Below are 22,779 nucleotides of genomic sequence, written 5' to 3' on the forward strand. Positions count from 1 at the left end.
ATCACAGGAGGGTTGTGTGCTAAGCCACGACCGCAAGGTTGAAGTAGAATACTTTTACAAGAAAGATAACTTGGCTGCTTGCGTGTCAGTCATTTCGAAATCGGATTTGTTTCGTATATACCGCTTGTTAAGCACAGTATCAACAAATCGTAATAAACATCACACTGCTGTGCATTTGCAGCAGCATCAAACTTCAGTTGCATGATATAACTGGAAAAATAGGTGTGGCTAAATTGTTTCCAGTTATACCATTCTACAACGTTCGAAAAATTTTATTTCCTATGGCGTAATACTCATGTACGGAAAATACATCTCATTCATTTTAGTTTATTTTCAGTTCCTACAGATTTTCTCAGTTTCGCAACACAGATATACAAAAACGATTTCTTGTGGACATTATTTCGAGCCGGACCGATAGAGCTCTCATTAAGGCAATTCATTAAGCTATAATATGTATTGTGTCGTTTTGTGCGGCTTGGAAGAAGAAAATGTTCCCGTCCCCGTGTCGCATGGAAGTAAATTGTTGCGTGTTTGATATTGCCGATGGTAGACATGAGTATAAAGGTCGAAGTTCTGCTGTGATGTCTAACCATAACCGTCTTCTTCAAGGCGCTACATCCTTGTTAATGAAGTGTTGTGAATTTTCTAAAACAGACTCAGCATCGTGAGCAGAACGTACCGAAATTTTCTGTTTGAAATCGGATTTGTTTCGTATATACCGCTTGTTATGCACAGTATCAACAAATCGTAATAAACATCACATTGTTGTGCATTTGCCAGCATCAAACCTCAGTTGCAGTTTATTAATAACCATTCACTATGCTCTTCTAAAAACATTTAGTAGCCTTGAAAAGGGCCGATTGCTGCGATTGCAATTTTCATTCAATTATTGCATAAATGCTTCATGGTCAGATATACGCGCTGCAACTGCTACGCTATTCGTAGCCATGCCACAGTTGGTATCCGCTGTCCCTGCATCAGCTGGTCCAGCTGCTATCGATGCTGAGATCCGCTGCAACTAGTGCGCTATCCATTGCTACTCCACAGCTGTGCTGTGGTCGCTATCCGCTAACGCTGATATCCACTGCTCTGCTACTGCTGCTGCAAAGGGATGACTGCTGTTGTCGCTGTCTAGAACTTTTATGAGCGGCTTCGGCTGAAACAGGCTCTTATATAGGCCAAATAGCATATTTTCAATTGGAAGGTATATGATTCTGTCGACCGTGCTTGGGAAGCAATCATATAACGACCAACCAGAGGTCGAATTTTTCGTTTAGACAAGGCTTGACTATTTTCAATAGTACAATACTTTGAATAATAAAATTACAATTCTCTTCATTTGGGAAGAATCTTGGAAGATTTTCCAATCTATTGCTGCCAGAACGAAGGAAATCCATCGAATACTAAACGAGTTATTAGCATTTGAAATTGGACATATTTTTCACTTTTTCCGGTTTTAGATTTTCATTTCACATCCCTATGTAGCCGAACTTCCTGAGAGAAGTATTCTACTTCAAAACATACAGAGCGTAGGAAAATCGAAATTAGCACCATAAAACGGTGGCTGGCTGGTAGACCGCTTCTGTTCGGTTTGTTTTGGCCATTTCGGATGGGTTGGGGTTCTTCTATTTAGCTTTTTTGAAGTAGAATACTTCTCTGAGGAAGTTCGGCTACATAGGGATGTGAAATGAAAATCTAAAACCGAAAAAAGTGAAAAATATGTCCAATTTCAAATGCTAATAAATCGGTTAGTATTCGATGGATTTTCTTCGTTCTTGCAGCAATAGATTGGAAAATCTTCTAAGATTCTTCCCAAAAGAAGATAATTGCAATTTTATAGTTCACATTACTGTACTATTAAAAATAGTCAAGCCTTGTCAAAACGCAAAAATTGACCTTTGATTGGTCGTTATATGATTGCTTCCCAAGCACGGTCGACAGAATCATATACCTTGCAATTGAAAACATGCTATTTGGCCTGTATAAGAGCCTGTTTCAGCCGGAGCCGCTCATAATCATTCAGTTTAATCCTCACCATCATCATCATCATTCTCTGTCGAACCGTTGTGCGGTGCAGACGCTCTTTGTGCTCGTAAAGTTTTCTTATATTCGGTCTTCATTCTCGTGTTCGTTGCGGAGTATCCCGCGTTGGCTGGCATTGAGAGGTCGGCTCTCTCTCCTTCCGAGGAGGAAATGCAGTGTGAACAAGTGGAACAGTCTATTTCCACACAACCATCTAAAAAGCAGAAGATGATGGGTCGCCTAAAACAGGGATCGGATGCATCCACATCCACAGAAGACAAATCCAAACGTGCTCGCAAGCAGCCTGGTTCAAAGAATTCCAACGAAACGCTGCTACAAAGCAACCCGTTCTCTGTTCTTTCCGTTAATGAACAAACCGACTCAGCTCCGGTTCAAATTCGGGAGAAGGTGCCTCCGCTGTTTGTAAAAACAACTGAAATCGGCTTGCTGCGAGATGAGCTCGCCCGAATGCAGATCTACCCTCTGTTTAAGCTCTGCAGTACGGGCATCAAAATTATGTGCTCGTCACTCTTGGATTACGGCAAAGTCAAACAGGAGTTAACTGCTGGTGAATTCCAATTCTATACACATGACATCCCCAGTAGCAAACCCCTGAAAGTGATCATTCGAGGTCTCAATTGTCTGCTGGAAACCGAGCTCAGGAAGGAACTGGAACGCCTACTCCTTCAGCCTCAGCGAATTTTCACCATTGTGAGAAAGGACCAAACTGGTGAATACCGTGACCAGCTGTACCTGGTGCATTTTGCAAAGGGTTCCACTACTCTGGCTGCACTTCGTCAAATTCGTGCCCTCTTCAGTCTCGTCGTTGAGTGGGAACCATATCGTCCTCGTCATCGTGATGTCACCCAGTGTATGAATTGTCTTGGATTTGGACATGGTACCAGAAATTGCAACATGAACGCCCGCTGCGACAAATGTGCCGGCAATCACGTCACCACCGTTTGCGAATCGGACACGGTAGTTAAATGTGCAAACTGTGGGCAGCAACATCAGGGTAGCGATCGAAGTTGCCCGAAGAGAGCTGAGTTCATCAAGATCCGGAAGGATGCTGCCAAAAAGAAGCAAACTGGTAGGAAGAGGGCTCCTGCTTTTAATGAAGAAAATTTTCCGCGACTGCGCCATGTGGTTCCAAATCTTACACCGCTCCCGCTGAATAACAAACCACCGTCTGGTACATCGTCGGTACATGACCGATTGAGAGCTGCTGCTGAATCTATTCCGCCCCCTTTGTCATCACAACCTCCTCCCGGATTGACAGGAGCCTGGGCCATTCCACCAAACCACCGTGCAGATGAATCTAACCTTTACTCACCAGAGGTTATCCAGGAGTTCTCAATGAACCTTTTCCAACGCCTAATGACTTGTAGGTGCAAACAGGACCAGATCCACGCTGCCATCTCGGTGGTGTCTGAATTCCTCGGCAAATATGGGCCATAAACCTAACCTAAACTTCTTAAATTGGAACGCTCGATCCATCAAGAGCAAAATCTACGAGCTTGGTGAGTTCTTCAAAACTAACGACATCGATATCTGCTTCCAGACAGAAACCCATCTGAAGCCTGATGTTTCGAGCTTCTTCCCGAGCCATCGCCTACTTCGTCTAGACCGCACTAACTCTTCAGGTGGAGGAGTGGCTATTGCCGTACGGAATGGCATCCAGTTCAAGCTGCTTCCTTCCCTCCAGCTCAAACTTATCGAAGCAATCGGCATCGAAATCAACACCAACAGTGGCCCTCTTACTTGCATCACGGTATACTGTCCGAGGCAAACCCGCGTCCGAGATGGCTCTGACGTAACTCTCAAGTACGACATCATAAAGCTGACGAGGAGACACGGCAACTACCTTATCGCCGGTGACATCAATGCCAAACACGAAGTGTGGGGCAACACGCGCCGCAATCGGAACGGAATCGTCCTGAATGACGACTTTCAACATGGTCACTACAACATCCTGGCTCCTACAAGTTCCACATACTTCAGCAAAGGCAGTTTCTCGACCCTTGACATCTTCATCACCAATGTATTCAACAACATCGGGCATCCAACCGTACTCGAGGATCTGAGCTCCGACCATTATCCGGTGCTGTTAAGTATCGGTTCTGGAGTCGAGGTTCACCAGCAAAATCGTCGGGACTACCACCATGTCGACTGGCTGGCATTCGGACGGAGTGTCGATCTACATGTCAACTTTAATCGGCCGATCGAGACTACTGAAGACATTGATGGGGCTGTCGAAGAGATCCAAGCTGCCGTTCATTTGGCCCAGGAAGAAAACATCAGACATCTTTAGATTTTGATTCCACCACTAATAAATTGGCCAGGCTTAGAAATATCTTTCGGAGGCAATACCAAAGAACTGGTCAACGAGATAAGAAAATTTCGTCTGATAATCTCACTAAAATAAATAGAGCTAGAGTTGATGAGTTGCGTAACCGTAACTTCTCCAAATTAGTCAGCGGTCTAGACAATTACTCCAAACCCTTCTGGAAACTTACCAAAGTGCTTAAAAACAAACCCAAACCAATCCCTCCTCTCTCCTCTGATGGTAGACAACTTTTAACACCAGCTGAAAAGTCAAATGCCCTTGGAAATTACTTCCTAAGCTCTCACCAATTAGGCAATAGGGTTATAAGTCCTCTCGAAGACATCGTGTCTAACACCCTACACACAGTTCAACAGTCCGCAATCATCTTTCCGGAAGAGCAGAGAGTGACGGCGAACGAGGTCAAAAACACAATCAAACAAACTAAAAAAATGAAGGCGCCTGGCTTTGATGCAATATTCAACATCGAGCTAAAGCATTTAAGCGACTCACTGTACCAACATCTTGCATCCATCTTCAACAGATGCTTTGAACTTGGATACTTTCCACGTTGTTGGAAAATAGCAAAGGTAATTCCCATACTAAAGCCCGGTAAAGATCCGACTTCGCCCAAAAGCTATCGCCCTATAAGCCTCCTCTCTGCTCTATCCAAGCTATTCGAAAAGCTCATACAACCCCGGCTGCTGGATTTTGCTGATTCCCACAACATATTCCTTAACGAACAGTTTGGATTCCGCAAGGGCCACTCCACCGTTCACCAACTTGTGCGTGTTGCAGACATCGTCAGGCGGAATAAAGCCGTCGCTAAAACATCTGCCAGGGCATTTCTGGACGTCGAAAAGGCGTTCGACAATGTCTGGCATGATGGCCTGGTCTGTAAGCTGCAGAGATTCAATTTTCCAATCTTCCTGGTGAAAATTATACAGGACTATCTATCGGCCAGAACATTCCAGGTCAGCCTCAACAACATCAGCTCTGACACTTTTGCAATTGGTGCCGGGGTTCCCCAAGGAAGTATCCTTGGCCCTATCCTATTCAATATCTTCACATCAGACATCCCTGGTCTACCTGGTGGAGGTAAACTATCACTTTTTGCCGATGATACCGCACTCATTTACAAGGGTCGCGTGATCAGGGCTCTAGTAAGAAAACTTCAACAAGGCCTGGATGCCCTGGCCGAATACTTCAACAGTTGGAGAATTTGTATCAATGCGGCAAAGACCCAGGCTATCATTTTCCCCCACTCCAAATCTACACGACTAGTTCCGGCTGATGATGTCAAGGTTCGGTTAGGAGGCTCTACTATCGACTGGTCTAAAGAAGTGGCCTATTTAGGACTTACCTTAGACAGTAAACTTATCTTTAGATCCCAAGTAGACAAAACTTCAACAAAATGCAACCTGCTAATTAAACAACTATACCCTCTTATCAACCGAAAATCAAAATTGAATATTAAGAATAAGCTTGCTAACTTTCAACAAATTTTTAGACCTATAATTGAATACGGTCTCCCAGTTTGGGAAACCTGCGCTCAAACACGCAAAACCAAACTACAGAGAATACAAAACAAGATCCTCAAACTTATTTTGAATCTCCCTCGTTGGACTGCCTCTGACATTGTGCACGAAACAGCCGAAGTAGATATTCTTGATGTTAGGTTTCAGAAGGTTGTTCAGGCTTTCCGCCAGAGAACATCTCAATCCCAACATGCAATAATCCGCAACCTAGTTTCCCAGTGATCCTCATCCAACTTCCAATAAATAAAATTGCTTGTAACTAACCTCGAGTAAACCGCGAGTAAACGGCTCAACTCAAAACTAACACTACCATCAGAGCCTCCTCAGAATGTAAATATGTAAATATTGTAAATAGGTTTAGTTAGGTTAAGTTTGTTCTCAAAACATACCAGTGGCAAAGTTCACGTAAATCTAAATATATAACTAAATGTAAACAACAAAGAAATGATACACATAAACTAAAGATGCACAGCAGTTCGCTAAATCACTTGAAATGTAAAACAAATGTATACAAACGTAAATAACTGAAATAAAAATAATTTTATTCGTAAATTATTCGTAAAGCCGCTCATAATAGTTCTAGACAGCGACGACAGAAGTCGTCCTTCCTTAGCAGCAGCACTAGCCCTGTGGTTGGTCACCACGTCTCAGGAGCAGCGCGGTTCTTCTCAGCGTGTGTCGCCAGACTGCCATTATTCCCCCCGTGTTGGGGCAACATGAAGATTGCCATCAGGAAATCTAATTTTGAACATCAAAATGCCTATTTCAAGGCAAATAAACAAGTCATTGAAAGTTAATAATTTATTGACAACGCAAGCAAGCATTCTGTGTTGGATCCTAGCAATTTAAATCTGTCGCGCCCGTTTAATTCACTGAATGTGAAATAGATTCCACAGTGCATGTTGTCCGTGTATCTTAATTCCCCCACTGTTAGGGCAGCTCAAAGGTTGTGATCAACAACCGATTTTGAACCGCAAAATGCATTTTTCAAGGCAAATAAACAAATAATTGGAAGTTAATAATTTTCTGGCATCAACACAAGCAGACATTCTGTGCAGGATGCAATCAATTTCTGTTGTAGTTGTCTCATTTTTACTTAATTGAGTTAACCCCTCACTGTTGGGGCAGCGCAAAGGCTGCAATCAACATAACCGACTCTGAATAACAAACTGCTCTGTTAGAACGCATTCACAAAAGCAGTTAGTTCGACTATGCAGAGCTAATATAAAGTCGATTCAATCAATCAGCAATCAGAATTTCGATCAATCAGCAATCAGAATTTCGTCGTCTCCCAGCTGCCAAGTCGCAACATGATGCAACACGCAACAGCGAGCAAACGAAATCGCTTGATGTTACAAGCGCAATACGGTTAGGGGTTAAATCGTTGCGTGTGTGAGAGTACCATCGGTGTTTATTCGCTGGGTACAAAAATCAAATGCAAATTGTGGAATAATTCGTCTAAAGAACATTAGAAAATGGTATAACTGAAAAGAAAGGCGTGGCTTATTTCGTAGCACCCTTCGGCTATAAAAGAGTGTTTCTGGAAAAACTAGCTACATTCATTAGTCGGAAGGTGAGCTGGATGGACCGTCCACAACGTTTACAGCAGTAGCAGCAAATATCAGCACTCAGCACTCAGCAGTAACAGAGGATAGCAGCGGGTTGCGCCTGTGGCTGCCTTCAAATTAAACAAATCACTTGCCCTGTGGTTGGTCACCACGTCTCAGGTCTCTGCCAGACTGAACACCAACGCGAGCGATCGGACGAGATTTTTGCCGTAAATCAGCCGGCACTTCCTCTAATGGAAAAGTTGGATCATTTTGTTCAAAAGAATATTACTATCGGTAATATTACAGAGATGCGATTGCATTATATCCGGTATGGAATTGAACAATTGTTCTTTTGAGGACAAATAAAACACTTAATTTGAAGAGTTAATAGCTTTGGGTACCAGTAGCAGTATGGTAACAGCCTCAGCGGTAGGTGCAGCCGGTACTTCCCTGAGGCCGATGTTATAAGAAAGTAAATGGAAGCGGCATTGCGAAACAGTTCAGATGTGCTTAGACGCGCGTCATTTTCGTTGTTGATATTATTCCCCACATGAAACGACGCGCCTTCGTACGATAGCGGCGGTATTAGCGGTAGATGCATTTGCCAACACTTACTCCAGTAAAGCCGTGTCTAATTTTCAATATGAAAACACCTTTCTATTGTGTTGGCCGTGCGCATTAGGCCTCTGCCAGGCTAAACGCGAAAAGCGGCGCGAACCGATTCGCCCGGCCATACGTTAATGTACAGCCTCAAGTAGAGCTGTACATTAACCTACGGCCGGGTTAGGGAATAGAATCCCTAACAACGATGCCGTTCCTGAATGCGAAACCACTATTTTTCTGCTATCGGAGCTTCCTTGTCGGTTGAAGGTTTCGGCCTTCCTCCGGTGAAGCTCTGCCTTATTTTGGCAACTACACAAGCATTCTGGATTTTGGCAATCAAAACTTCTGCTGGCTTAACTTTGTTATCAGTGTGCCTGACCACGATTTGGTAATATTGTTTGAATTAAATGTATACAAAATATTACAATATTTCTCTTTCTCCCATTTATTAGAACAAGTAATACGATACCTTCGTCATACGCAAGTTCACCATAACGCCCGCTATCGGCGTAACACAAAGATGCAATCAGCGTCATATCCGGTTTTTAGTTTCAACAACAAACTGTTCTTTTTAGGACAACCAATCAAATGAATTGAAGATTTAATATTTTATCGTTCTGAGCTTTAACCAAAAGTTAATTATCTTCATTTGCATTCCTATGTACATATACTCTGACTGTTGAAACTTGTTTGCGCCGCAAAGAGTTTGTACTTTTCCTGTTCAGTGAGGTCGTATTTATCTGTGCAAACTGAAATTGAGTAGTACTTCAACTTCATTTGCACAGAATTTTCAATACTGCCAATGAGCGGTCAACATTTATTTACTAGGAAAAATGACTGACATGCCAAGCAGCCGGGTTAACTCTCTTGTAAAAGTATTCTACTTCAACCTTGCGGTCGTGGCTTTGCACACAACCCTCCTGTGATTTTTTTGTTTCCTAGTGTTCGTTCTAGTGACTAGTGAGAGTTATTAAATTAGGTAGAACTCTCGTATGGCGCCCCGTTTTGCCGTGACTTCGCAGTTAGCAAACGGTTAATCAAAAAGTAGCGAATCGTCACCGGCAATGACATGTGTGGAGAAAAACATTATTAGGTATATTAACGGCAGAAAAAATTTACTCTCCATGATTCGGGGGATTTATGAGCTACAAATGGTAGCCTTGACGTAGTCCTCTATTCTCAATTATTTATTCGTTTTCAAATCGTTTGTTTTACATTTATAACCAGATAACGCACCTGTTAAAATTTTAGCTATACGGAAAAAACCGCTGCAGCAAATCCGATTCGTTGTTTGCTTGCTATTTCGAAATAATTCAGTGATTTTTTACAGACCTGACGACGAGAAGTAATCGTTCTACGCGCAGTTGGAGGCAACATACGACGGCTGCTCGTCACGGGACATCAAGATCGTAATCGGGGATATGAAAGTCCAGGTTGGTAGGGGAACAATGTACAGACCGGTGATAAGGCCTCATCAATTTCGCAGCTTCCCGAGGTCTAGTGATTAGAAACACCTTCCTTCCACGCAAAGATATACACAAAGCCACCTGGAAATCATTTTACCACCGAACAACAAATCAAATTGACCACGTTCTCACTGATGGCCTATTTTTCTCAAACATTACAAACAAACGCTCCCTCCGGGGTGCGGATACCGCCTCAGACCACTCCCTAGTAGCAGCACACGTGCGCTTAAAACTATCCACGGTATTTTACAAACGTCAGAACCGTCCTCTCCGAACATCCGGCAGTTGACCAACCCGCAGGCTGCCGAGAACTACGCGCGCTTACTCGATGAGGCACTACCTTCCACGGAAGAATTTTGTGCTTTGACTCTCGACGATGGATGGGGGAAGTAACGCTCGGCCATTGGAGAGGCCGTAACCACGGCACTAGGGCTGTAACGTCGAGTCGACACAATGACTGGCTTGACGGGGAATGCCAGCAAGCGATGGAGAGGAAGAAAAGAGCCTTGAAAAACTATCTAAGCATCGAGCTCAAAACGAGTTGATCACGATTCTGCGGAGAAAGGAGCGCCTACAAACGACAGTAGTGTCCCAGTTCCCGATATCCTGGAGATCAAACGGGAAATTAGGTCACTCAAGTCAAGAACAACTGAGCCGCCGATAAGGACAGGCTACCGGCAGAGCTCTATAAACATGAAAAATAGTAGAAGGGTGGTATTCAAGACACGACCGCATGACGTTGACTACCGTATTCTTATATTCCATTAAAACAAATAGTAGAGGGAATTGCAACTCCAGTATTTGTTGCAATTTTATCTAACAGTGCATTTCTGAATGCTGAGACGTTACATGTCACTGGTGCGGTTTTGGAATCAAAATGATGGGGCGCCAGCCGCTGTCGTAAAATTAACACCAACAAAGAGAAGCATATTTGCAAGGTTTTATCCGCCAGCAGCAGCATTTTGTAAAACAGAAAATTCAATTAGCCGCTTCTATTACACAATTTCGAGGCACCAAAAGGGGCCAGTTGCCGAATATATCCTTGTTTTCTGGTTAGTCCGTCCAGAATTCTTTCAAGATAGCGTCCGTATGTAACCGGTACGGTTTAGTTATGAAACTGATGGGCTGAAATGTTCGAACGATACCTTTTATACCAAGGCTTCGTTAGATAATTAGAAAGAAGGAGGGGCTACATAGATGATGAAATGGTAGAGACAAATGTTTCTTGAAAGCTGCGCCGGCCGCTGTCGTAATATTAACACCAACACAAACATGCATTTTTGCAAGGTTTTTTCCGCCAGCAGCAGCATTTTGTAAAACAGAAAATTCAATTAACCGCTTCTATTATACAATTTCGAGGCACCAAAAGGGGCCAGGTGCCGAATATATCCTTGTTTTTGGTTAGTCCGTCCACAATTCTTTCAAGATAGCGTCCGTATGTAACCGGTACGGTTTAGTAATGAAACTGATTGGGTGAAATGTTCGAACGATGCTTTTTATATTAAGGCTTCGTCAGATAATAAGAAAGAAGGAGGGGCTACATAATGGTAGAGACAAATGTTTCTTGAAAGCTGCGCCGGCCGCTGTCGTAATATTAACACTAACACAAACATTCATTCAACAGAAAATTCAATTAGCCGCTTCTATTATACAATTTCGAGGCACCAAAAGGGGCCAGGTGCCGAATATATCCTTGTTTTTGGTTAGTCCGTCCAGAATTCTTTCAAGATAGCGTCCGTATGTAGCCGGTACGGTTTAGTAATGAAACTGATGGGCTGAATGTTCGAACGGTACGTTTTATACCAAGGCTTCGTCAGATAATTAGAAAGAAGGAGGGGCTACATAGATGATGGAATGGTAAGGAAAACTTTTTCTTGAAAGCTGCGCCGGCCGCTGTCGTAATATTAACACCAACACAAACATGCATTTTTGCATGGATTTTTCCGCTAGCAGCAGCATTTGGTTAAGCAAAAAATTCAATTAGCCGCTTCTGTAACAAAATTTCGAGGCACCAAAAGGGGCCAGGTGCCGGATATATCCTTGTTTTTGGTTAGTCCGTCCAGAATTCCAGCCATTTTAGTATTTTGCAGTGCCATTTATTACTAACAGCCACCAGCATAACGGGTGAAACCGGCACGAAATGACCGGAACTCTTTTGTCTTTCCTCCTTTCAGCTGCTATCACCTAGCGTCCACATGTCCACTGGTGCAGTTTTGGAATCAAAATGATGGGGCGCCGGCCGCTGTCGTAAAATCAACACCAACAAAAAGATGCATATTTGCAAAGTTTTTTCCGCTAGCAGCAGCATAAACACCGGAAACAGAAAGTGACAACAACAATAACAACAAAGTCAGATCGAATGTATCCGTTAGTGTCGACTGTGCTTGGGAAGAGAGGTAGTGATTGGCTGCGCGGTATGATTTAGACAATCGATATTGATTACCAATTTTTCAATAGTGTATCTCAAAAAATAGTTTGTTTTTGTTACATAAATTTACCGGTAAAAGAATTTCTGATCGATTGATGCCAAAACCTCGAAAACCTGATTATAGATGACTGCAAAATAAGCGCTCAAAACCTGACCACTTTTCCCTGGTTTTCCCTGGTTGAATTACTAGATTTTCAAATTCAAGGGCCTAACTTCTGTATAGACGTTAGTCAACGTCAAAAAACACTAGCAACGGCACTCCAATGGGTAATCTCTAGGATTTGGGAGGAAGAGAGACTACCGGAGGAATAGATGGAAGGAATTTTATGCCCCATCTATAAAAAGAGCGATCGGCTACAATGCAGTAACTACCGCGGCATAACGCTGATCAATGCTGCCTAAAAGTTCTCTCCGAGATTCTACTCCGCCGTCTACCTCTTTTAGCGAAAGAACTCGTAGGGCAGTACCAAGCGGGTTTCACACAAGCATGCGCTACTACGGATCAAATTTACACTCTCCGGCAGATCCTTCAGGAATGTCGGGAGTACAACGTGCCCACACATCATGTTTTCGTGGACTTCAAGGCTGTATGATATGTATGATACAGTCGATCGAGACCAGCTATGGCAAAAAATGCACGACTACGGTTTTCCGCATGAACTGACACGACTTATCAAAGCTACCTTAAACCGAATGATGAGTTACATCTGTGTGTCGGGGATACTCTCGAGTCCCTTCGAAGCGCGCAGATGGTTGAGACAATGAGATGGATTATCCTGCACGTTGTTCAACATTGCCTTTTAGGGTGTAATCCGATGAGCGGGCATTGAAACGAGAGGCATGATTTTCAGCAAAGGTAGTCAACTCATAGGCTTCGCAGACGACTTTGACATTATTACGAGAAACTCAGCGACGGCGGAGACAATCTACGCCAGACTAAAAGTGGAAGCTAGAAGAGTTGGACTAGAAATAATTGCGTCGTAAACCAAGTATATGAAAGGAAGAGGCTCGAAAGCACTCGAAGTGGTAGAGGAGTTCGTATACTTGGGATCTCTGGTAGCCAACGACAATAACACAAGTAAGGAGGTTCAACGACGTATTCAAGCTGGGAATCGAGCCTACTTCACCCTTGGTAGGACGCTTCGATCCAGGAGCATGCGCCGCCACACGAAACCCTAATTAGACCCGTAGTTCTCTATGGACTCGAAACCGTGACGCTGTTCACGGAGGACATGCGCGCACTGGCCGTATTTGAACGGATAGTGTTGCGGACAATATTTGGTGAAGTACAAACCGAAAGCGGAGAGTGGTGTAGGCGTATGAACCATGAGCTGCATGACGCGAGGATGCTGGACAACAGTGCGGTAAAATCGGTTCTCTTCAAGGACCTCACAGGCACCAGGAATAGAGGGGCCCTAAGTGCTAGATGGCTTGACCAGGTTGAAACGGATTTGCGAGTATCGAGACGTCTAGGAAACTGGCGACGAGTAGCGCAGGAGAATGGAGGAAAGTTCTTGATTTAACATGAGCCACCACGGCTCTAGACTGCTGAAGTAAGGGGCAAAACAAAAATAGAGCTTTCTATGCGTTTTGGGCTAGAAATCTTGCCACTGATAAAAGCAAAGCCTTGGAGCTACATTCCGTATCGGAACTCGACCTTCTGTTTTACTATACACAGACTTCGCAACCGACTGTTAGTTGTACAGGACAATTGCGGGGCTAGCGCTACGATCCTACTGACACTAACAGTCTCTCCCGAGCCGGGACTCAAACATACGACGACTGGCTTCTTAGGCCAGCATCGTACTTCGAGACCAGCTGGGAGATTGCCACTGATATCTGGAACAAATGTTTCATTTTTTTAAATTTTCATACCATAAGCAGCCTACAAAAAGTATTTCGTTAACCTTTTTTTTATTCATCTATCGTTTATTTGACACGGCACAAATAATCGTCTTTTTTTTCTGAATTACACTCGCGTCTTAGCGCTTTTTTGTCTTTCATTCCACTTTGTCTGCAATAACATTAGGGAAGATCGGGTAACCAACTCTGGTGGAACCTCTTGTCGTATGCACGACAGAGAAAGGGGACTCCTTTCGGGAGCTAATTCGAGCGACTGGCCTTCACGTTAGGAGTGGCTCCAAACAGCGTCTGTTCTTCACGCGAAGAGCCGCTCAGCTACCATCGTCTTATTAGTGCACCAAGCACTTTATATACCAAAGCCAAAAGTCCAGGTGGTCGGGACTTAAAACAGCGGTACCACGTTGGTTCTTCTCCAAGACAGAGGAGTTGGCTGCGGGCCTCGCGAGCTTGCACCAGGAAAAACAAGCTAGCAACGAACGAAGAATCGTAGAAATCAGGTGACGAAAACGAACAAACGATTGTAAGCTCGGAACTTCATTGAAATTTTAAAGGAAGCACTCGAGTACTTACTGATTTTTGTGCCGACCCCTTAACAGAGGTGGTACGAGTCGAAACTCAGCGGCAGTCTTCGAAAATTTAGAGAGCGCCTAGGACTCCTTCACTTCTATAGCGGACTTGAACCCAGGCGATTTTGTTGATGACGATGAACCAGTCGGAATAACGGCAGAGACCTCGTGACGGGACCGAATGACATTGCCCTAGTCGGCCCGAGACCTTGCACAGTTTGGTCTGAACTACGGCGCGATGACGTAGGTGTAGCCGGCCACAATGACGGCGTACCTGGCGATAGTTTGGAAGATCCCAGGAACCCAACAGTACGTCGAACGAGAGTGAATGCTGATTCGACGCGGCATGTTCAGCGGATTGTTTCGACATCATGTCAGCAGCAGAGCGTCTTCGAAGTTGGGTGACATGTGAGTGTAGCATTCGGTGATCCTCGACTCATACGTTATACATCACATCTCCGATCTTCTCGATGACGACACCGGCAGCCCCCTTCTAACGATTTCGACCATAGAACTTAGCGTGTACGTGGTTGTTATTGTCAAAGGTACTCGGTTTTTTTACAAGCGTCGTTCATTGGTACTGGAGCAGGCGCGTACCGACAGTGGACGCAGAAGCTCGGAACACGTCCGGATTTTGCGACCAAACATGAACTCAGATGGCGACTTCTGATCCGGCAGGGACCGGTTGGGCTTCTTGGATGGATCCACTCCCCTCTCGGATTTTCTTGACGGCCCGCTTAAAGGTGTCCACGAATCTTTCCACTTGGCCATTCGTTTGTGGATGGATCGGGTCTTTTGGGAGGTTCTTAATGCCGTTGAAAGCTCAGAAACTGGCGAATAGCGTGCTGGCGTACTGGGTACCGTTATCGCTTACTAGAGTTCCCGGCATACCCAGCCGAGCGAATAAACCGCGCAGAACACTACAAGTCGCTGCGGTGGTGATACTGGTCGTTCGAACTACCCTGGGCGGGGCCTGCCTGAGAACGAAACAATAACGACTAAGAAAAAGTCGCTTTCGATTGGACGCGTTACCACTGAGTGGTCGATCTGGGCTACGGTTGCACAATGGTGACATGCCTCAACGAATTTGGTGATGGCGGTATCCATGCAGGGCCAGTAGACATAGCTTCGAGCGATGGCCTTCATACGCTGCATACCGGGAAGACCACGATGTAGCTTTTAGAGGCACCGCTTCCTATGCAGCGACGGGATGATGAATCGTTCGGCAAATATGATGCACCCATTCACCACAGAGAGCGATACTTTGCGAGATTGAACCGACGAAACTCTGACCCCTCGAATTGTGACTGGGCCAGCCGTTCTGGATGTAGCAGTGGACTTGGCTGAGTGGGAGATCCTCTTCTCGAATGAGGCTTGCGATGGCATAGTCTTCGTCAGGCCTGACGTGCTGATTGATTAGGAGAGCCCGTCCGCGTTACCGAATTCTCGGTGGAAACATCCTCAATTTCGAAGTCGTAGTGCCCGAGATGCTTGTTGAACGACCTTGATGGTGCCATCGGGGAACCTGCGCCTGATAATAGTCCCGAGACCAATAGAAGAAACGTTCGCAGGAAGGATGATCTCCCGCTTCGGATTGTGATGCGTGAGAAGAAGATCCGACGAGAGCACTCCAGTGGAACTTGATATCCGACTTAAGAAGGTTGTCGAGCGGGTAGCATAGCATGTGCATGTTGGGGACGAACTTGCGGTAATAATCGATGCCCGCCAGAAAAGAACGCACATCAGATACATCGCACACTGGGAAAAAGTGAGCTCAAATTCCCACTAATTAGAAGCCGCTGGGCTGGCAAATATAGCATTTCTTATGTAAAATTGGCCAATAAATCGATTGGTGACGGTTTAATTTTGTGCAGGGCACGGAAAATGGTCCATTTTGACCTTTTTCACTTTATATTTACGTATTTTTGGAAATTCCAACCCAAGCAAGCGAAAGCAACATGATCTTCTAGAGGGTTTTTCACAATCTGCAGGTATCGGTTACCACGGCCAATTACCGACTCTTCAGCTCCGAACAGGCTCTTCAGCTTAGCCTTGCTTGCTTTGTACGTTTACCTTTTTTATTTCCAGCTTTCTACCTCCCACTTTCTTATTTCTAGCTAACCTTTTAAATTTTTCTTTTTCTTCGGGGCCTCATTTTCACTTTCAGCGCACTGTCCACCTTCTCGTTCCGTTCTCCTTCCAGTTCCATCAGGTTTCTGCCCCAACACGTTCTTTCCAGGCATTGTCTTGCGGTCTTTGCCGTTAAAATGCCCTGATCGGCGTCTTCATGCAATGTGAGATTTTCGGGTGGATTATCCGGCTCATTCAAATCCCACAAGACGACGGTCTCTCTTGCCCGCTGATTTACGTTGCACTGGTGTTATGCGACGAGCGTCGTTCAATATGCGAGGCACAATTTTCAACTGATTTAGTCAAATTATGTGCTTTACCAATGACGTGGACAGAACATTCGAGACGACCGCAGAGCAATACATAAGACTAAAAAGCGAGGTAGAAAGTCTACCTCAGCGCATCGCTAAAATTTTAAGCATTAAATACTGAGTGCCTCAAGTGCATATTTTGAACTTAATAAGCGGTTGAAGAAAGCGAAAGCGTTTAATTATAAATAAGATCGATGTTTGGTTCCGTCCTGTTTAAACTCAGTGAGGTACATTTTCAGAGAATTTTATTGATTCATACTGATCACACAAAGACGCCATGCCTACAAATTACAAGTATAAACCTTCCGGTGTACCCTCCTTCTTGCGATAGAGAACACTTTCCTTCGATTTCTTAAAGTCTTCATTCGTAACCTTCATCCTGCGCTCGCGAAGCGCCATCAGTCCCGCCTCGGTACAGATGGCCTTAATATCGGCACCCGACAGATCATCCTTGGCCATAATCAACTCCGACAAATTCACATCCTCCGCCAGGGTCATCCTGGCGGTGTGAATATTAAAGATACGCCGCTTCGTCTTCTCGTCCGGCAGTGGGAACTCAATTTTACGATCAATCCGGCCTGGCCGAATCAGTGCAGGATCCAAAGTTTCTATACGATTGGTTGCCATAATAACTTTCACATCCCCACGTGAATCGAAACCATCCAGTTGATTTAGAAGCTCCAGCATAGTTCTTTGGATTTCCCGTTCTCCACCAGAATTGGAATCGTAGCGTTTCGTACCGACAGCATCAATTTCATCAATAAAAACTATAGACGGCGCGTGTTCCTCCGCAACACGGAAAAGCTCGCGGACCAACTTCGGCCCATCTCCCAAATATTTTTGAATCAGTTCAGAACCGACAACGCGCAGGAAAGTGGCTGAAGTTTGATTGGCTACAGCCTTGGCCAGAAGAGTTTTTCCCGTTCCTGGAGGTCCGTACAGGATGACACCTTTCGGTGGCTTAATACCCATCTCTTCATAATATTCTGGATGGGTAAGCGGCAACTCAACAGACTCTTTGATTTCCTGAATTTGCGTATCCAATCCACCAATATCAGCATACGTTTCCTGTGGTGCTTTCTCGAGTTTCATTACGGTCACCATAGGGTCCGTATCGTCCCCGAGAACACCAACAACGGCGTGCACTTTGTGATTCAACAGAACCGAGCACCCAGGCTCGAGTTGATCCTTATCGACAAACGAAAGGATGCTCACGTAATGCTCACTACCCACGGACGTCGAAACGATTGCATGATTATCGTCAATAATTTCCTCCAAGTTTCCAACCGACATCGGAGTTCCTCTCAGATCGTCGACCTTGGAACGTTCCTCTTCATTCTTTTCATCCTGGGGCTTAAGACGCTCCTGGTTACGAATAAATTCCTCCTCCATCAGCAGATAGTCCTTGATTCGTTCCAACTTCAGCAGCTTCAAACGGCACCGAGTATGCGGTGTTACCAGGGGCAGCTTCATGGCCGCATCCGGACCCTTAGCCTTGCGCTTTTTCTTACCGACCCGGGTCGGGATCGGTGGTTCGTACTTTTTCTTCTTATCTTTGTCATCCTTCTTGTCTCCGCCGCTTCCGGCCGACTGGTTTTGTCCCTGTTGAAGAAAGGAGCAATGACAATGACTGTCTGTTTTCGGTGGCATAACATAACCCCTCTAATGGAGTAGAAAGTTTACACCGACATTATCACTATTTTAGCTTTCGGAGCTTGGATTTCAATAATTTTTCACACTGTTATTGCTTAATGAAGTTTTTTACACAATACCTACCATTTTAGGTTGACAAATTCAACGCAATCAACGACACAAATGAGCGACTTTTCTTATGATTTTGGAACGCGAAGCAGAATTCGATGGATGGATGACTGTCAACAACTGACAATCCCTGTGGCTGAGCTCAACGAACGGGAACGTAATCATCGCTTACACAGTACGAAAAATCAGTTTGACGTTTGCTTTTGGAAATTCGCTTGTGAAGCAGCGAAAGGGCGTAAGTGGCATACGTTAACAGAGAATACATTATTTTGATCTTCCATTATAAATGCCGTTCGTAGCGATTGTGCTTGAGTTTAACTATAAAAATGGGCATTTCATTGTAACTTTCAGAAGCAAGATAAACACTCCTGATGCGGGATGTTGGTTCAGGCAATGTTTCAGGCAAAAAAGCTGCTCAACTCATGGAGAATATTCTTTTTTTTTCGTCTTTAAAATGTGTTTGTTAACTATTTGGAGCTCAATCTAAAATAACTATTTTTGCCCCTTTTTTCGTCCATATTCTTTCTTGAAATTTTCTATTCATGAGCGCATTTCTACTTTTAAAAGTAGTTCCTTTCTCTTGTTAGTATTCTTATTTCACTCTAGTATCGTTTTTTTCTGGCGATTAAAATTATTTCCTCATTATTGTGAGTGCAATTTGGAATCATTTTCTTTGTAAATATTTTCAGTTTTGTGAATCATTTTTGGAGTATTATGAGCTCAATTTGGTATCATTCTATTTTTTGTGTGAGCTCAATTATATTATTTTTTCATCGTTATATATAATATAATATTATTTTTTCATCATCAAATAATATAATATTATTTTTTCATCGTTTTTAGTGAATAAAATTTTGGATCATTAAATTACCTTTGGTCTGTTTTCTGGCCTTTACAATTACTTTTGTAAAGTCATTGTTGCCGTTTCTGACCGTTGGAAGCGTTTTTCGTCTTTCTGAGCTCAGATTTGACCGTTACGTAAAAAATACAACCATGTTGCTTTCTGATTGTAACGCAGTGTTGCTGGAAGCTCATAACTTAGCTGTTACAAATGTTCATTGTCGATAAGAGATGATGTAAGTCCACAGAGAACAGACTAATAACGAATTTCTTTATTCCCAGAGCCCACCTGGGGTTATCCGGCATCTCTTTCTTGCATCGTATATCGTTTCTCTATTTCGTGTAGATTACCACTCACCTAGTGGAATAAAGAAATTTGCTATAACAAGCTTGGACGTTTGTCTGCGATCACACCTTAGTTCACCATTCAGCATTGCTCCAAATCGCTACAATGACAGTTGATATATGGGCGAACTGTCATTGTAGCGAAATCGAGCAAATTTCTAACAGTTTTAATTCGTGATTTAAAAATTGATGGACAACGATAGAAAATTTTTGAAAATCGCGTTTTGCTCAGAAAATGCAGCTCTTAAGATGATATAAAAAACTGATTTAGCTAAGCACTAGGGGCTAGACAATTTTATTTTTAAGAGAAATATTTCAGTAATATTATACGATATTGGAGGATATATTTTAATATTTATCGTTAATCTGTCACATTCACATCACTCCGACTGACTCTGACAATAATGTGATGACAAGGAGTTGTGATATGCATTAGAGATGGTCGGGTACGGGTATTTTTACCCGAAACCCGTACCCGACGGGTTCGGGTCGGGTTTCGGGTAACGCCAAAAAATATTTTACTAACCAAGGCTTCGGGTTCGGCTCGGGTATGGGTTTGAAAAATTCTCAATTGGTCGAGTACGGGTCGGGTACGGGTAACTAAATTTTCGTGCATTGTGAGAATTTAATTTTTATCATTTCAAGCCTGGGTGTTTTCTTAATGTCGATAATCGGTAAGATCGTAGAGAAAATCGCCCATCCTCACTCAACGAGAGAACGTCCAATACCTATTCTGACAGTTGTCGGCAGTCTATGCACCAATGGAATGACATCATGCTATCGCTTTCTAATGTTAGATTGAATAGTTCTTCCTGCAACGGTTTTGATTTAAATGGAATTTTTGTCGGGCTTTTTTCATAACTGTCAGGAAAACCGCGGAGCATTGTGGGGCGACTTAATACAAATGCTTGCTAAGTAAAAAAGTGTCGATAAATACAACAAAAATATGGTATATACTTAATTTTGGGGTGCTGAACACGAATCTCCATTCCACTTTTTATTTGGGGACGTTCATAAAGCACGTGACTTAATTTTTCATGATTTGTTAGCACTTTTTCCCTCACTTTTTTATTAAACAGAATTATATGATCTTTAACCACAAGCAACGCCACAGGGCGTCCTCTTTACAAAAACAGCTTACGTAGTTTTTGCACAACTCCTTAAATCAACCAAATTTCGCAAAAAAAAATTGTTTTTATAAAAATTAAAACAATATTATATATTATAATAGGTAATAAAAACTAACTACAAACCAACTTTTTCTTCGAGGCTAAAAAAAGCTAAGCTATCATTGAAGCTGCAGAGCGTTTCAAAGTAATGATATATTTTTTAAATGTGTCGAAAAACGTCAGTATGCAGAGTTTTGAAAAGTTATAAAAAAAATCAAACTTTATGATATTGTACCGAAATTTTGGAATTAAGCACTTAAATGTTATAGCAAAAATGGAAAAATATTATGAAACAGCTAACGTTTAAACATTTGTTTTGATGGCCAGCGCTTTCCCACTGTGCATTCAGATGTTTAGTACGGAACAAATATATGAGATTTGACAGCGATAGCATAGTCTTGGTTTGTACTGTGACTAAGGATGCCGCATGTGCAGAAATATCTGTTTTTACCGATTTTTGGAAATTATCAATGACACCAAATCTATACTCAAAATTACAGGTTTTTGGCAAATGCAGTGAATTATCAAATTTTTCTCAAGTTATAAACTATAATAATTTTGACCTTTTAAAATTCGTTTGACCCTTTAATGTGTTTATAAAACTCGTCGTTCATTTTAAACTTTACCAGACATGCACTTTTCATAGTGGACCGATTCCTTATGGTGGACCACCCGCCTGAAACTCTGGGTTCATTTTCATTCGTTCACACGCACACTCGGTTCTAGCCTAGCCCCGGCCATCATCTCGACAAACCACATATGACAATCAGTGCATAAAATGTGCGAGGTACCCAGGCATTTTGAAATAAAAAAGTTGAAAAAAAAACCGGGACGGGTCGGGTACGGGTCGGGTACCGGCAATTTCGGCGTTTTTTTCTATCGGGTACGGGTCGGGTACGGGTAGTTGGAATAGATATTTTTCGGGTTCGGGTCGGGTACGGGTATTTTAAACAAACCGGACTTCGAGTTCGGGTCGGGTACGGGTTTGAAAATTTTCGATCAGTCGGGTACTGGTCGGGTACGGGTAACAAATTTCCCATACCCGACCATCTCTCATATGCATAAAGGGGGCCTGAAAATGCAATAAATACTTTGTAATATCGAATATTGGAATATTTTGCAATATATCAATAGTGTCTTGCCCCTAGGGTGAACAACCCAATTCGGAAGATATTTGGCACACATTGGGTAAAATGTAATGTAAAGCAGTTTTTTGCGAGAAAACGAAGAGCATAAATCCCAAGGGAATGGTATGGTAGCCTTCAAGCGTTACGAACATCTATTTCTGTACCGTTTGTCCCAAAACTACTTTTTCTGCTGTCACAGTTTGCTTCACTTTGCTTTGGGACACAATTAATGTACTAAATATCATTTAGAATATCACATACCATGTGAAAACCTTAAGAAATTGCTCAAAACTGTCTGATAAGCTATTAATAATTGCAGTCAACATTTAGCCGGTTTGCCCGAATCAACATAAGATAAGGGTAAGCTGCCCATTTTTCGGGTGCCAGTGCCAGTGATGTTGGTAACGTGTCAAATGTATGGTAGCTGACAGCGACGCCATTCCCGTGATAAATCCAGAGTATCTGAATATATTCAGTCTGGCAACAACGATGTGGAACGTTTCAAAACATTTCAACAGGGATTGCGACCGTTACGTAAAGAAAGATAAGAAGCCTATTTTCGCGTCTTGTCTTAGGCTTTAAGTTGCGTTTTATCACCATTCTGAGCTCAGTTTCAATTATTATTTTATTATTTACAAAACGGGTAATACCTAACATTTCAAACCATCCCTTCCAGCATAAAATGGCATCCTTCCATCATATGATCCACCGCATGGAAACTTTACCTCTAAGTGAAG

The 22,779-nt window shown here is 43.2% G+C and overlaps 1 protein-coding gene across 1 annotated transcript; it reads right to left on the reverse strand.

Annotated features, from left to right (window-relative positions):
* Positions 1-17,028: 17,028 nt before the first annotated feature.
* LOC129718017 (26S proteasome regulatory subunit 4) lies at positions 17,029-18,716 on the reverse strand. Its single transcript, XM_055668393.1, has 2 exons — positions 18,577-18,716; positions 17,029-18,402 (listed from the first exon to the last, which is right to left on the reverse strand). Exons 1-2 carry the CDS (start codon positions 18,577-18,579, stop codon positions 17,089-17,091), a joined length of 1,317 nt encoding a protein of 438 aa, XP_055524368.1. The 5' UTR covers positions 18,580-18,716; the 3' UTR covers positions 17,029-17,088.
* Between the last annotated feature and the right edge of the window lie 4,063 nt (positions 18,717-22,779).

This window comes from Wyeomyia smithii, chromosome 1 (assembly GCF_029784165.1).
Source record: "Wyeomyia smithii strain HCP4-BCI-WySm-NY-G18 chromosome 1, ASM2978416v1, whole genome shotgun sequence".
NCBI lineage: Eukaryota > Metazoa > Arthropoda > Insecta > Diptera > Culicidae > Wyeomyia > Wyeomyia smithii.